At 39.3% G+C, this 15109-nt stretch overlaps 1 protein-coding gene across 1 annotated transcript; it reads right to left on the bottom strand.

The window, feature by feature from the left end:
• Window positions 1–4489: 4489 nt before the first annotated feature.
• DSEL (dermatan sulfate epimerase like) lies at window positions 4490–14834 on the bottom strand. The gene is made up of 2 exons (XM_054634482.2): window positions 14453–14834; window positions 4490–13869 (listed from the first exon to the last, which is right to left on the bottom strand). Exon 2 carries the CDS (start codon window positions 12910–12912, stop codon window positions 9262–9264), a length of 3651 nt encoding a protein of 1216 aa, XP_054490457.2. The 5' UTR covers window positions 12913–13869; window positions 14453–14834; the 3' UTR covers window positions 4490–9261.
• Between the last annotated feature and the right edge of the window lie 275 nt (window positions 14835–15109).

Here is a 15109-nt window from a genome sequence, read left to right as displayed (position 1 = left end):
TTACACTTTACTGAAAGAAGAAAAGAGCCATATTAGAAATCTGTCTCTGCAAAATCTGGAGGGGAACAGAAATGCAAATTTACAGGAGAGCTTACTTAGATGAGTGCATTTTGTATCAAAATGAAAGCAGAATATTCAATCCTCACTTGCAAACAAGATCCACAAGACTAAAATATGATAAAATATGGTTAATTATTTTTTCTAGATGTGTTTTCCAGTGTTTTAAGTGCTATGAACAGATTTTGCCTTAGAGCAAGGGACCAGTTAAGTAACTTTTGTGGCAGATGAATTCACAAAGGGTACAAGAGATATTGCAGATTTGGTCTACCACAGAATTCCAGCTACAAGCTATTCATAATATAATAATTAAAACTGTGAACTGTATGTACTTGTTTTGATGAAGACAATATTTATTTTAAAAAAAGGATGTACTTTCAACATAGATGATACAATTGTACCCCTAAAGTAGCAGCAGAGAAAATAAAGTTAATTCTTATGCTTCTTTTTGTTGGTATAACATGACATTTTGAAATGCTTGTGGAGTTTGCAACCACAGTCATATTCTGACTGCTTTCTCTAATTTCTGACTTACAGAAATTCTGATGGGTTCCTTCACAAAATGCCTGAAAGTAAGATTTATATTTTTAAAGGAACAGAAGGAAAAACTAATGAAACAGTTCATCAAATTCACTCTTGATAAAAAAATATATCTTTCTAAAATAGATAAATAGAAGTCTTATAGGGAAACTATACATCATGAAAAAAGATTAACATATATGATCAATCTCAGAAAACTTTCAGCTAAAATGCCCCACTAAGAAAAAAGAAGTGCTTGATTTGCAAGGAAAGTGAGCCTCAACCCAAACACCTCCCAGTAAGCTTCAAATATCAGAGCCTGTTTTAAGCTCTGAATTCAGAACAAATTTAGTGTATTTGCTGAGAGCCTTCATCACCTTCAAATCTCTCTGCACTTGACTGCATACATTTTCTGTGAAGACCTACTTCAACACCGTATAGACATTGGTTGCTTTCCAGCCTTTTGACTCCTTCCCAAAATTAGGAGAATTTTAGGAACCGGATGATATGCAGGCACAAACGTGCATATTACACTAGGCAATACTTGATTTTAGACAAAAGGCTGAGAAGTCCCTCAGAAAGACACTGAGGTGCTGAAGTGCATCCAAAGAAGAGCAATGAAACTGGTGAAGTCTGGAATGTCAATGTGATGAAAAGTGGCTGAGGGAGCTGGGGGTGTGTAGCCTGGAGAAGAGAAGGCTGAGGGGCAACCTTATCATTCTCTACAAGTATTTCAAAGGAGGTTGTAGGTGGGATTGGGTTGGACTTGGGATTCAGTAGCTTCCCACAAATAACAAGCGATGGTTAAAAGTCAGTTAAAAGTCTTTTGTGTATCTAGCTGATTCTAGCTTCAGAAATGAAACAAATGCAAACTGGTCATGTGTGTATCTGTCTGGCAGGACACATTATAGAGCATAAAGAGGAATGATTAAACAACACAATTGATAGCAGTTTTGCCAAATTGACCCTACAGATTTTTTTCTATTCTTTAATAACATCTGAGTATTTTTTAAAGAAGTTAGATCTTTATTAACCTTAAAGGAAATGTTATTTTTTTCCCTTTCATTTTCCTTGCACCTTTAAATCCGAAACAAAACTTCACCTACATTAATTTAAGAGGCCCTAAAGGAATGATAAACACATTTAGCTGTTTAAAACTATACCTTTAACTTATACATTTCTCAGGGGAAATTCTTCAAAGGGTGCTATGAGTCTGTTGCTATGCAGAGCCAGCTGAGCTAAATGCAGATGAAGCAGATTGCTGGCAAACACTCCCAACAAGGTGTGAACCATGAAACCCAGAAATCTTTGTTTATTGTCTAGCCTGGCTCTTTACTAATCATTCTATTCACTTAATCTGTTAAGGGTACTAAGACATGGCTGTTGTCAGAAAAGGACAGAATACAAATAGGTAAATTCTGCATGCTGAAATCAACAGAATCATTCATTACATAGGATTTGCAAAAATGTACCCTAGAGTGATTGAGAGATACAGACATACATTCAAGTGACAGAAACTTCAAAAAACCCTAGCATATCAACAAAGCCAGGGCATCTTCATGTAGGCTTGCTCTTTTATTTCACCAGATAGAAGGAAATTCATCTTAGCCTGGCCTGCAAATAAGAACATCATGGAGGTTAGTAATTAGGTTGAGGAATAGATGAGAGCTACATCCATACTTTTAAAGATCTGATTATTATGTGACTGGTTTAATCATGCCTAACTGATCATATTCTGTCTGTAATATGCAGTTTCTCGTGTCACCTCATTTTGATCAGCAACAACGTGGTCCATTTTTTAACATGAAACAATTCATTTTTACAGAAGTAAACTTTTCTCTCAAATGTGTCACCAAAGGATGCTGGCAGTTGAGAAACCATCAATATTGAATCTATACCCAGCAGGTAAAGCTGCCTCTATCATTGAACAGCATCCTCTGGTATCAACAATTTTGTTGTAGAGCTGCATTGGTTAATAGCTATTTTGTTGCAAATGAACACATCTTGGGAATACAAAAGAATAGCACTGTTTTGAAAAAAAAAAAAAAATATATGCACAAACAAAACTTCCTTTTAACTTCACCTTCCATCAGCTTCATATGGTACTCAGTTACTCATATGGTAATTTGAAATAGACAATATTCATCTGATCAGTTAAAGTGAATAATAAAGTCTATTATTCAGGCTATGATTAGTTAGCTCATTAAGATCTAAATACTCCAACACACATGGTAAAGCCTGTTCTCTTCAGCAATGCAACATTTTGTTTCTTCTGTTTCTCGGTTCGTTTCTGTGTACCTATATCCCACTACCTTTGAGATTATGTTTCTTGAAATCAAGTGGCAGCTGTAGGATGCAATTTATAAAGAGAACAAATTTGAAAATCCTGAAACACAACAAAAGGTTCAAGAAAATGCAAAATCAACATTTCGAACTAAAATCCAGAAAACATAGAAAAAAGTTTATTTTGGCAAGATATAGGATGAAAACAGAAAAAAGTTAAAAATAAAAAAACAAAGGAAGTATAAGCAACTAGCCTCTTAGAAAATCAATTAAGAGTGAAAATATTAATGACTTTCACAGATACAAGTGTGCATTTATTATCTCTGAGAGCCTGCCTTTTATCATGCTTCTGGTATTAGTTTTCTCTCAGCTTTGTACACAGCATATATTCACTTTGAACAACCTTTCAGAAAATAGCTGGAGACAAATATTGTCAAAGAATTTGCAATAAACAGCAACTTTTTTTTTTAGAAAACACATTTTTGTTTCTATCATAACAGGCATTTTCCACATAATTTTCTTAAAAGCCAAGGTTGGGGTCAAGATTTAGAAGGTTAAAAAAAAAAAATTACTTGTACAAGTAGTGACATGACCTAGGATGAACTACAAAGCATAAGCACATACTACTCACTGCAAAATCATTCAGAAAAGGCACTGGGCTAAACCCTACAGAAAAAAAAAGCAACCAAACAAAAACAACAATGGAAAAAAAACCAACCAAACAAAAAAACCCCAAAATAAAAAAACACAAAAAACCCAACTCCAAAACAAACAAAAAAATTACCTGCTTCACAGTTAAAATATCATGTGAAAAAGACTGAAAAACACACAAACCTTTTCTTTATAACTGAAAGCTGAATTTCACAGGATAAATAGAATCAGGTTCTTGCTCCTGTAAGTTACCAAACACAAGCACAAACTGCAAAACTAAGTGAACAAAAAAACCAAGTTAAACCTGCAAAACTCAGCTGCAGAACACTAGATGCAGCTCAGCTGCACCTCCCATGGGCTACAGATCTTTGCAGCAATAAGGAGGCTGAACTACTTGTGCCTCTAGATCTGATAGATGCTGCCTGTGCCAGCCCACATCCAGCAAAAGATATCCAGAGGGCTTCATTTATTAGACTTATATGTCTTTAAAAAGAGAAATAAACACATGGGAACATCCATGGCTGCTGCAATTTGCTTGCCTCCTTACATTTAAGAATGGTTTCTAGGCCAAATATCTGTCTCTGAAAAAACTCCTGTGTATAGTTCAGGAACTGGAAGAGGACTACTCTAAATACAGTTTGCAAGTAGTATCTACAGAGTAAGAGACTTCAAATTTACAGATTGTACCAGCTGTCTAGTTCCCAAAAATCTGGATGAGAAATCACCTTTTCTGTTCTAGGAATATAGCTGTTTTTTAGTCTTTCACTTAATACCAAATGTACTTACTGTGCTTTCAAAGGCAGACAGAATCAGGTCTGGCTACCAATACTTTCTGAAAGATAACAATGGTTTCCATATTCCAAACAAGAATAGCAGGATTTTAAAAATTGAAATATGTACACTTGACCGCATCACAAAGTTTTGTAATATATGTAGTGGCAAAATAACATAGAAGAAAAAAGAGGATAACACAAACACATTGTTTTACTAACAATAGTTTTATTTTATGCAGGATGTTTCAGAAAATTTTGTTAGGACAGTGTATACACTGGAATTGTTTAGACATAGGTATCTACTAAAATGTAAGACCATACACATTTAAATCCAAATTCATCCTACTTCATCTGAGGCCTGTCAGTGGGCATCTAAATTAAGGGTTACACCAATCCTGGCTTTTGAGTATTTAAAAAGATAGCAGCAATGTCTGATTTACCTTTGAGGGCAACACTCATTTTCCACTGATTCTAGGCTGACAAGACTCCTTACTTAGATGTGAAAGTTAAATTACCTAATGTGACATAGATTAATTCAGGTCATGTTCTTAAAACTCCACAATACCTTTCTCAGTAAAGGCAGTAAACAAAGTGTTGAATTTATACCACCATAAATTAAGCTTTCAGAAATTATTCTGTGTGAATGAGATCAGACTGTCTTTGTTCTCCTCCATCACAAATAACTCTCAGCACATTGCCTGCTCAAAAGATGTATAGTTTAATTTGAAACAGCATCATTTCAGACACATGAAACAGCACTTTCCCATTATTAGGTATTTTCAGAGACAGCGTGAGATTATCCGTTCACATCCCTTATGAGAATAGTGTTGATCACACACCAGCAAATGTTTCCTCACTAAAGAAAATCAGAGTCCTGACATTTGAAAATTGTGCTTTGTAGATTATTTTGAATATATGTTTGTTTCTATACCTCCTTTTATGGGCTTATAAATTTATCAGGCAGCCTACAGCCCTTGATTAGACTTACAGAGCAATTTCTATTTTTTAAAATATTAGAATACCCTTCCTTTTGCCACCAAATATCAAGAAGAATAATCTTAAATGATCACTTACAGTATTTATTTCCTGCGATTTCTTCTGTTTTGGAATATTCAGTCTAACTAGTTGATAGTAATTTTATGACAGTAGATGACAGTATTTTGTTCCTGTTGAAAGCAAGGGCACAACATTCACTGAGGTCACCAAGGCATCATGCCACTTATGGTCCAGTTCTGAACAGCTCACAATTTACAGATTTGATCCATAATTCATGGTCCGTATTCCACACTGAAATATGGTATTTGAGACTGTAAGTCTCCAGACAGACTCTTCACTTGGAAAACAGCCCATTCCTCATGAGATTTAAGCAAATCAGGTTTTAGTCTGAACCAAATCTAATAAAGGAGTACAGAAGAAATGAAAGCTTATGCCCTGACCATAGAACTGCAAGGATCCAGTACTTATCCTCTTGAAGAAAATTTATATGTAAATAAAAAGAAATAATTTTTTATAAATTACTAAGTCACCTAAACAAGTATCACAGCTTCTAATTACAAAATATTCTAGCATATGGAACCCAACATATGGGCCACTTGCAAAAGGGATCATTTTTGCAACTTACAGAAATATTGATAACATGTTTTCATCCTTTATCTTGAACTGTGCACTTCAAATGTTTTCAGGCAATGCAGCATTATGTTCCAGTTAATATATGTTTACATTTATCAAATAGTGTCTTTAATGCTAGTAATTGGCTGTAGGATGGACAGGAGTTAGCTACTAATAATACCATATTGTTTCAACAGCAAATGAAACCATGTTTACAGTTTCAAAAAAATTCTGATCCATAATTGAAGCTTTACAAATCAGGTAACAATAACTTTATAAAATCTGAAAAGCAATTTTTATTTGAATTGATTCTAGCACTAACAGAATAGTATTACACTGTCAAATGAGTTGTGCCATATATTTTACATAATGGTGCAGAAATTAAACTCTGGATCTGGCAAGTTCAAGCATAAATCTGTTGAGAGCTGAATGCCAGCTGCATGCAAAAAGGGTGAAGGAACCAGCCTGACCATGATACTGACGATCAGCTCCACAGACATTGCTCTTGGAAAAAGCCTACTGGGAGCACTAGAGGCATTTAGATGTGCTCAACTACAGATTTATCCTGTTTGATAGAATTCTGAATGCCAAGACCTATGTGCATCTCCCCAAGGCCAATGTCACTTACTTACAAAGTAAATAACTGAAATGTTTTCCTTAGTATTTACTTTTTTTATGCTTCCAAATATGATTTAGAGGCAAGAATTTAAATAAAAACTGCCTTTTTAAAAATACATGAGAATCTTAGCTGTGTCCTTACTGGACAGTTCAAACTACAATACAGTACAAAAAATTATCAACATTTAATAGAGGGAGAGAAAGAAGGAAAAGAAGATAAAGTACTGAGACTAAGTTTTCATGAGTGTATTTATGAAAGTGTAAATGAAAGTGTCAGAACACTTTTCAACACAATGTACCTAAACAGATATTCTTTTCAAAAAGTTCAAACAATTCTCAAAGTTTATTGACAGTCTTAAACATTACTATATGGAGAAAGGGGAGATCAATGTTTGTGTCGGTGTAGTGAACATTCTTCTTCTGAATACCAGTAACAGAAGAGAATTTTAGAGAACAACTCTGTATAACCACAAAATCTTACCTTCAGCTGCCCTAAAACTTCTGACAGAGAAAAGCCTTTTTATTTGTTCTGATTCTAAACTGTAAATCTTGGAAATAGAAAGTAAATGCTGAAAATTATTCTGTCAAGTACAAACTGTACAGACATCAATAGTTTCTTTTAACATACAATCAAAAATGGCAGCAGAGAGAAGGCAATTTGAGAGAATGATACTTGGAAACAAAAGTTTCACTAAAATGTCAATGCATATTAACTTGTTTAATATTTCTTTTAACATGGCACTCCACCAAGCCAAAGGTGAAATACAGGCTTGAAGGGGAAAATACAGCTACTGCTAGTAAATGGCAGGTAATTTACTGTGAGTAAAACCACAAATTATCAATAGCTTTATCGTGGTAGAGGCCTGTTTTGCCATACTAATGACTGTCTGTGAAAGATGTACTTTTATTTAGGTTGCAATGAGCTATCTCAAGGACATGAAATGTACATATGGGAGGGACAAAACAGCTGGGTAGGACAGGGACATAATGGTAACATTGGAAGAAAAAAGAACAACTCCTTTATATTAAAATTCAGCAAGGGTATCTGTAATCCCTATGAAGAAACTCACTGCACTTTTGACATTGCCCAACGCTTACCGCCCAAATAAATAACAATTACACACATATTTTAATATAATAAGCTCTGATTCCAGCTCCCACAAACCAATTGAAGCATATTTCAACACAATTCCACCTATAATAAAAAACAGATGGTCAAGGAAATAGATGTCTCTTTGTGATCTGATATACACATCTGCAGACATTTACAATATGCATGCATTTCCAGAGAATGCTGAGCAACTTAAACTGGGAAATGGGAATTTTTTTCTTAATGGGCATGCTCAAACAAAGAATGTGATTCAAGAAAAAAATAAGCTGTGACAAAGATGCAACTATCCTATCAGGCCTATCTGTTTTCAAACAAATATCATATCATAGCATTATGTTAAAGAAACACTAGCCAGATAACTTTGGAAATAGTTTGCTGCAGGGAAACATCACTCAAATGTGAGGTGGCTGAGGGTCAGGTGATTTTCAAATCTCTCCCCTCTCTGATGGAAGACCTGAGGTTAGCAATGGCTGTCCTTCAGAAATTCATTATACAGACAAGCAAAACATCCCATGGCAACACAGGGCTAGAGATTTATTTGAGGTCTTCTAAATCTCAGATTGCATTTTATGCAGACATCAACAATAAGCCATTGCCAATGGCATCACATAGCTGCACTGGTCCCAGGGTAATTATGCACAAAAATCAGCAAAGAAATGTGTTACAACAAAGGATGGAAGAGTCTCACTCAAAAAGAGAATATCCTTGCAGAACCTCTAAGACAAGAGGTATAGAATAAAAGAGCTCGAGAAGTCAATATGTTAACAACATTCAAAATTACATTGACGCAGGTTAAAACTACACAAATTTAACTGCTCATTTGAGGGATCTTGCTAGTTTCTTAGATTTCATCCCATTTCTCTTCCTCCATATAATTTACTTCAAGCTCACAAAGGGTACCACATTGTCAGGAATGGAGAATTAATATTTCTCTTTTGTGAAACATCAACCCCAAATTTAAGTAACCACAATTCTGGCATGCAGGAATCATATCCTAGAACGAGATTTAATATCCAAGTCCATCCCAGTCCTGGACCTGTCTGCTTAAATTGTAAATAGGAAACTAGATTTACTTAAATGTTCTGTTTCCTCCCACTAAAGGGATGCTGAACAGCCCTAAATCTCAGCTTATATTTATTTTGTACCACCACAGTGACCAGTGAGACATTGACAGAATGCATCAGTAAACTCGTCCAAGGGGGCCAATAATGACCATTGGGAACAGCACCAGTTTGACAAGTATAATTTCATATAAACCATCATATACAATCATCAAATGGTAAATACTTTCTGGAATTAACCATTTGGGCTGGAGTCAAACTGGTGAGCTGGAGGTGAAAAGCTCTCTGTTCTATTACTAATCCCCTGAGCTATAGAGGCCCCAGCTGGTGCTTCTGCAAAGGTTCACACAGCTTTTTTTGAAAGGCCACAAAAATAGTTACAATATCTTCTTAAAGTAAACAAAATCAAAACAAAAAAACCCCTTCCACAGTTTCAAGAACAGTTACATTTTTCTTAAAATAATCTCTCTGAAAGTAGCAGACTGTACACATTTTACAAGAATAAACAAACTTATCTAATATTTATCCACAAATTGGGACTCAGAGATCATTAGTGCAAATTTCTGCTGACCAGCAGCATTTATTCTATAAACTTTGGGTATCCTAAGTGGTCCATCAGTGAACAACAGATATCTTCAATCTGTCTAATCTCTTCATGGGGCATGTTTTGTTTCCAGGCATGAATGCTACTTGGTGAAATCTCCCCTTCATAAGGAAGATAGAAAAGACTGGTGGAGGTGGCAAATAATATTTGGTTTAAGCTAGCAGGAGGAAGAGGAATACCAAGAAAGGCAAAAATTGTTTCAGCAGTCTTCTGAGGAAAGCTCACAATATCTTCAAACTTGACCAGCTGATAATTTGTTGGCAGCAAGTCCCTGTTTATCCTCATCGCTGCTGCTGTGTTTGCTAGCCATAAATAAGACAACACAGAAATAGCATTTGAATTAGAATTTGAAATTTCTTTTCTCAGTGATTCAAACTCAGAGGCATAGCCTTCATTTAAACTACATTTTTCTTTACCATTCTCCCCTTTAAACATTGCAGCCAAGCGTTGTGGAATATTTTTCAAGGAGTAAAGGCTCGGCTTATTTTTGTACAACATTGAATAGACCCATGCCCGTGGGTCCCTCACTACATATAACGCTCTCATTGATGGTCCTAAGATTTCCTGAAAGAAGGGAAGCTTTAATGTCCAGCTCCCACTGGTAAAACTAAGTACAGGTCGTGCATTAGGATAATAGACAAGGTGTCTTCTCAGTTCCCTAATATATTCAGCATCTTTTTCTTGACTTCCTCTTGCCCTGCTTCTTTGCTCTAACAGGGATTCTCTCTTTTTGGACCTTTTCTTTTTGTCTTTGCTTAATGCAGAATGCTGAGCAATTTTACTTCTGCTAGCTTCATATAAATGAATGTTTTGTAAATGCAACTTTGTGTCTTGAACTAGAGACTGGAGCCAACCTTGGATAAGACGAAAATTACCATTCTGGACATCAGAAACCCTCCATTCGCATGGATCTACAAAGGAATCAATTTCAAATTCAGTCTCAGGAATTTCAAGATAGGGTGTAGGTATCCTGATGTATAAAAAGTCACTGGTATTGAAAAACAGCTGTTTTAAAATTTCTGCACCAGAAGTGGGAAGTGAAGTAATGATAACATCTGGCAAAACAACAGGGTTTCCTTCTAATTGTTTGGCTTTATTGCCTTTATCACGTTCTAGCCTTGCCACGTCAGTGCTCCACTTGGCACAGATGGGCTTAGTACACATGCTCCACACATCCACCAATTCAATAAGCCACAGTGTAACAACCAGGATCAGGATCCAACGCAACATTTTGCCGAAGGATATGTAAAAGCGCCACTGAAAAGCCAGTATGACCAAACTGACACCCAAAATTAACCCTGCAATTATGTTCACTTTGAATCCAAATGGGAAAACTACCCTATTATTTTTTATATCTTTTTTCACAGATTCAGTACCAAGACCAAACTTGGTCACTTTATTCTCATGAACTACTTTAGCAAAACCACCAAATCCCAAGTAATCAAACCTTGCCTTTAAATTCTGATAGTCAGTCACAACAGAGATGGTATTTTCAGTGTTGTTGACACTGAGCGAAATCTGAAATCCAGATTTTGCATTATCCGTGAGTCTACAGTTAGAAACATTGACATATGGGCCATAGAAAAGGTAAACAATCCTCGTAAGCATGTTTTTCATTGGAAAGGTAACATTTACAAACTGAGTCCATCGCTTTTTGAATTCAGCAGCTTGTTCAGCCTCCTGTATCCTAGCAACAGGACTACTCCCACGATGATCAAACCAAAACATCTTGTAGTGGGCATCCCACACATCCATCATAGCGCCATTGTACTTGTTGTTAAACTTATAGGGTATGTATTTAAAATCAATGTCAAGATTATGAAAAAAGGCACTGACTGAATTAACAGGAGAGTCTTCCTCCTTCTCGATATGGTCAACCACTAACAAGGTCTGAGAATTTAAGAGCAGCAAAACACGATACACACTTTTCAGTTTCATTGCTGATGTGTAAGCAGATACTGCCTCACCACTCACAAACATCATATCACCAGCCTGGGAGGCCGTTATAATTTCTCCACTTGAGTCTCCAACCTCGTCACCAATCCACTTCAGCCACTGGGCACACTCACCAAGCTGTCCTTCCCAAGGCTGGTTGCACTGGCTTGTAGGAGATGGAGCAAACACCAAGACATTGTTCAGGTGGCTGAGTTTAGGTCCATAAAGAGCCTCAGATACAAACACCTGTCCATTGGGAGCAAAAGTGAAGGAATTCTGATCGGGATGTTCGTGCCCCGGATTGAAACTTCTCCACCCATCAATCCATCTGTAGGGTTGAAAGTGAACAATATCATAGACAGCACGTCCACCGAGTTTCCCAGACTTGAAGGATACAAAGGTGTTTGTCTGACTGTTTGGCAATCCAGCCCCGTAAGTAACAACTCCCCAGTTGGGAAACATATGCATTTTAGCAGTACCATAGTCAGGAGGTGGCTGAGGAGTGATTTCAGCAGCATACCATATGAATTCTGTATGTAATGTACTCCACCTCTGTGCAGTGGATGGCACCATTGGCCCATCCTTGGGTCTGTGTTTTCTAATTTGCTGTGCCAGCCAGTTACCAGCTCCATTCTTCATTATGAACTTATCCAAGAAAACCAGTTGGCTCTCAGGACCATAAAACCAGTTGTAATTAGAATCTGCAACACCCACAGTCCTCTGGAAGCCTGGCAGTAGGGTGGCATAGTAAAACCAAAAGTGCATTTTCAGCCAGTTATTCTCCAAGTTGTTAATACCGAAGTGGCGCTGGGCCAGGAAAACGTACTGTGTTACTGACTTGGCTGTGTAACTCCCGTAAGCTACTCCCTCATCCAGAGACCCATCTACAATATGATTGAGGAGGAACATTGTTTTCTCCATCACATCAACCACAGTGTGTTTCCAAACATTGGCCTGAGATCCTTTGTCCACTCCGGCAACTAAAGCCCCAATAAGCAGAGCAAGCATATTGGTTGCTTGGTGATTATGGAGAAGCTGCTTTCCCCAGGAACGAACCTTGGAGTACTCATACATCTCCTCGCTTACGGACCATATCTTCTCCAGGTATTTTTGCCTTCTCTCATTTTCCAGTGAATTATACAAGAAGTCAAAAGCAGTGGCAAATCCTGTCAGGGAGTGTCCGAGCGGCACTTCATCTCCAGGAGCATTCTCAACCAACCAGTTTTTGTAGCCAGCCATTCTATCCATATACTCTAGGGCAAAATCAAACGCAGCTTTATCTTCGGGGCACAGCAAACAGTAGAATGCTAGAGGGGGCAGGTTGTTACCATAAATCTCATTCCACTTGGCTGCAAAATCAATGTGCTTGGGTGGAGGTAGGTAGTATAAAGGGTTGGACAGCATAACCATCACTGCACTTCTAATGGCTCTGAAGAGATGCAAATGGCTTGTACGAGCCTTTTGCCTCAGTGCCTGAACATCCTGAGGGTCGAAATACAAGCTTGGATGAAGAACTGTTCTTTTCAGCTTCTGCTCAGCACTAAGACCTTCAAGTTGTTGTTTTTCATATTGATCTACATTTTCTATGAAAGTCACCCAATCAGAGTAATTGCTTACAGATTCTTCAAAAGTGAAGACATCAAACACCATTAATGCTAGAAATAGAATATGCCCCGTGAACATCAGAGCCATGATCCATTAGGCAGCTCCTCTTCCCCAGACATACATTTCTTCACAAAACAGTGTTCAGATATCAAACTTTCATCCAGTTTGTTAAAAAAATAGTATCTTAAGGCATATTTTTATGAGAAAAGACTTATTGTATACTGTGCATTACAACAAAGGCTCAGACTACTTGTAATCTGAGATACAACATTGAAATGACAAGGCTCTTGAAAAATTAAATCTCAGGTGCCTTGTCTGTTCACACTTTTCTCAAATACAACACTACAAGCATAAGCACTAAAATCAGGGACAAAGTAAAATCTCTACGATATGCATATAAAGCACAGGTCGACTGCACAGTAACAGACTGAAACACTATCTCTTGGTAACTTGAAAAGCATGATCTAAAAAGGAAACTGGAGTAATATGTTTGCTTTTTTAAAAAGCTCTCATTCAGACCAAATTCCACTTTTAGAGCTGACAAAAACTCCACTGATCACAAAATGATATCATTTATTCCAAACAATGTGTTATATTTGATAAAATAGGGAATATAGAACGCTTGGAAAATAGACTCTAAAATTGAAGTTACTGTCTTCAGTCGTTGCCTTTTTTCAATTTCCTTACACACTCTTTCCATCTTTCTCTTTTGGGAATCATGGAGGGACAGGAAGGAAAACAATAATTAAAAAAAATCAACATAGATCCTCCATTAGATCCTTTTGATGAAACTGCAGTGATTTTAACCACTATTCCTCTCTGTTTGTGAAAGATGCGCCTGAATTAAGAGTCATATTGACATATTTTCAAGTCTTTTAATCTTCTCTTCAGCTAGTGATGCCCAAATTTGGCCTCGATGATTAAAAAAATCCTGCTTCTTCCATTATGATGCAAAAAGAAAACATGTGAAAGAGGCAGAAAGCCAATACTTTCTTGTAAGAAGACTAGTTTCAGGTTTCCTTTCACTTCATATGTAGGTTCTTTCTGTGGAAACAGAAACAAAAGTTCTCTGAAGCTGTGCAGATGTCAGAACATATTTAAAGTACTTTGGTTAACAAACTGCTGCTAAGTTTAGACGAAAGATGAAGGAAATCAAAGAATTTTAAAGAAATCAAGAAATAAAGGAAGGAGCATTTCAAAGTTCCACAAAATTTACCCTCGGCAAAAGAGCAATTAATTCAGATTGGCTACTCAAGCTCACTTTATTTCACCATTTCCAGCGCGAACATGAGGTCTCGGGGAATAAATTCCAGTTACGCTACCAGGAGCTACTCATAGAAATAAATCTGACGCACGCCACCGAAATTCAATTCACCTCCAATTAAAATAAGAGCACACGCGTGTTTTTTAACCACGCGAGCGGCTCAGCGTGCGGAAGGGCGGCGGGAAACAGGAAACCCGGCAGCCGGGATCACCGAGCGGGAGCCCCGCCGCGCCGCCCGCACCGCGCCCGCCAGAGGGCGCCCGCCGCCGCCGCGCCCCTGCCCGCGCAGCCGGGGCCGCACAACTTGGACAAGTTTCGGCGCGGACCGCGGGGCCGCCGCCCCCGAGCCCAGCCCCGTCTTACCGCGGCGGCTCCGCGCCGGCGCCCGCGGGGCTGCGTCGCTCTGTCCCGGCCGGCGCGGCCCGGGGCGCGGGGCCGGCCCCGGCTGGGGGCTGCGGGTGGCGGCCGCCGTGCCGGCCCCGCTCGGCTGGGCCGGGCTGCGTTCGGTTCCGGCCTCTTCCGCTCTTGCCGCTACTTTTCCACCCGGGCTGGCCGCAACTTCTGGTCCCTGCCCTCCGCCGGCGGCTCCCAGGAGTTGATGAGTTGATGGAGAGGGAGATGCGGCGGCGAGCGCCCAGCGACGGGCGCGGGCAGCCAGGCAAACTCGCAGGGATGTCGCTCCGGAGGGGCGGGGAGGCGAGGAAGGAGGCAGGGAAGGAGGCAGGGAAGGAGGGTGGGAGGGAGGCGGAGAAGCGGCGGGGGGGGGGGGGGGGGTTGGCAGAGCCGCCCCCGGCGGAACGGGGATGTGCCGATCCTCCGCGCCGATCTCGGCGGCGGGCAGGCTGCCGGTCCCGCTGTGGCTCCCGGCGGCTCTTCCCTGCGGCTGCCTGCGCTGCCCCGCTGCTCCCGGCGCCCAGCCCCGCTCCCGGCCGAGGATGCCACCGCGCCGGGGCTGCCGGCGGAGCGGATCCGGGCTCGGCGGGAGCGCCCAGGGGCAGGGCCGGAGCCGGAGCGGGGGAG

Source organism: Agelaius phoeniceus, chromosome 1 (assembly GCF_051311805.1).
Source record: "Agelaius phoeniceus isolate bAgePho1 chromosome 1, bAgePho1.hap1, whole genome shotgun sequence".
NCBI lineage: Eukaryota > Metazoa > Chordata > Aves > Passeriformes > Icteridae > Agelaius > Agelaius phoeniceus.
The sequence above is the reverse complement of the archived record's forward strand: the minus strand, read 5'-3'. Positions and strand labels throughout refer to the sequence as shown.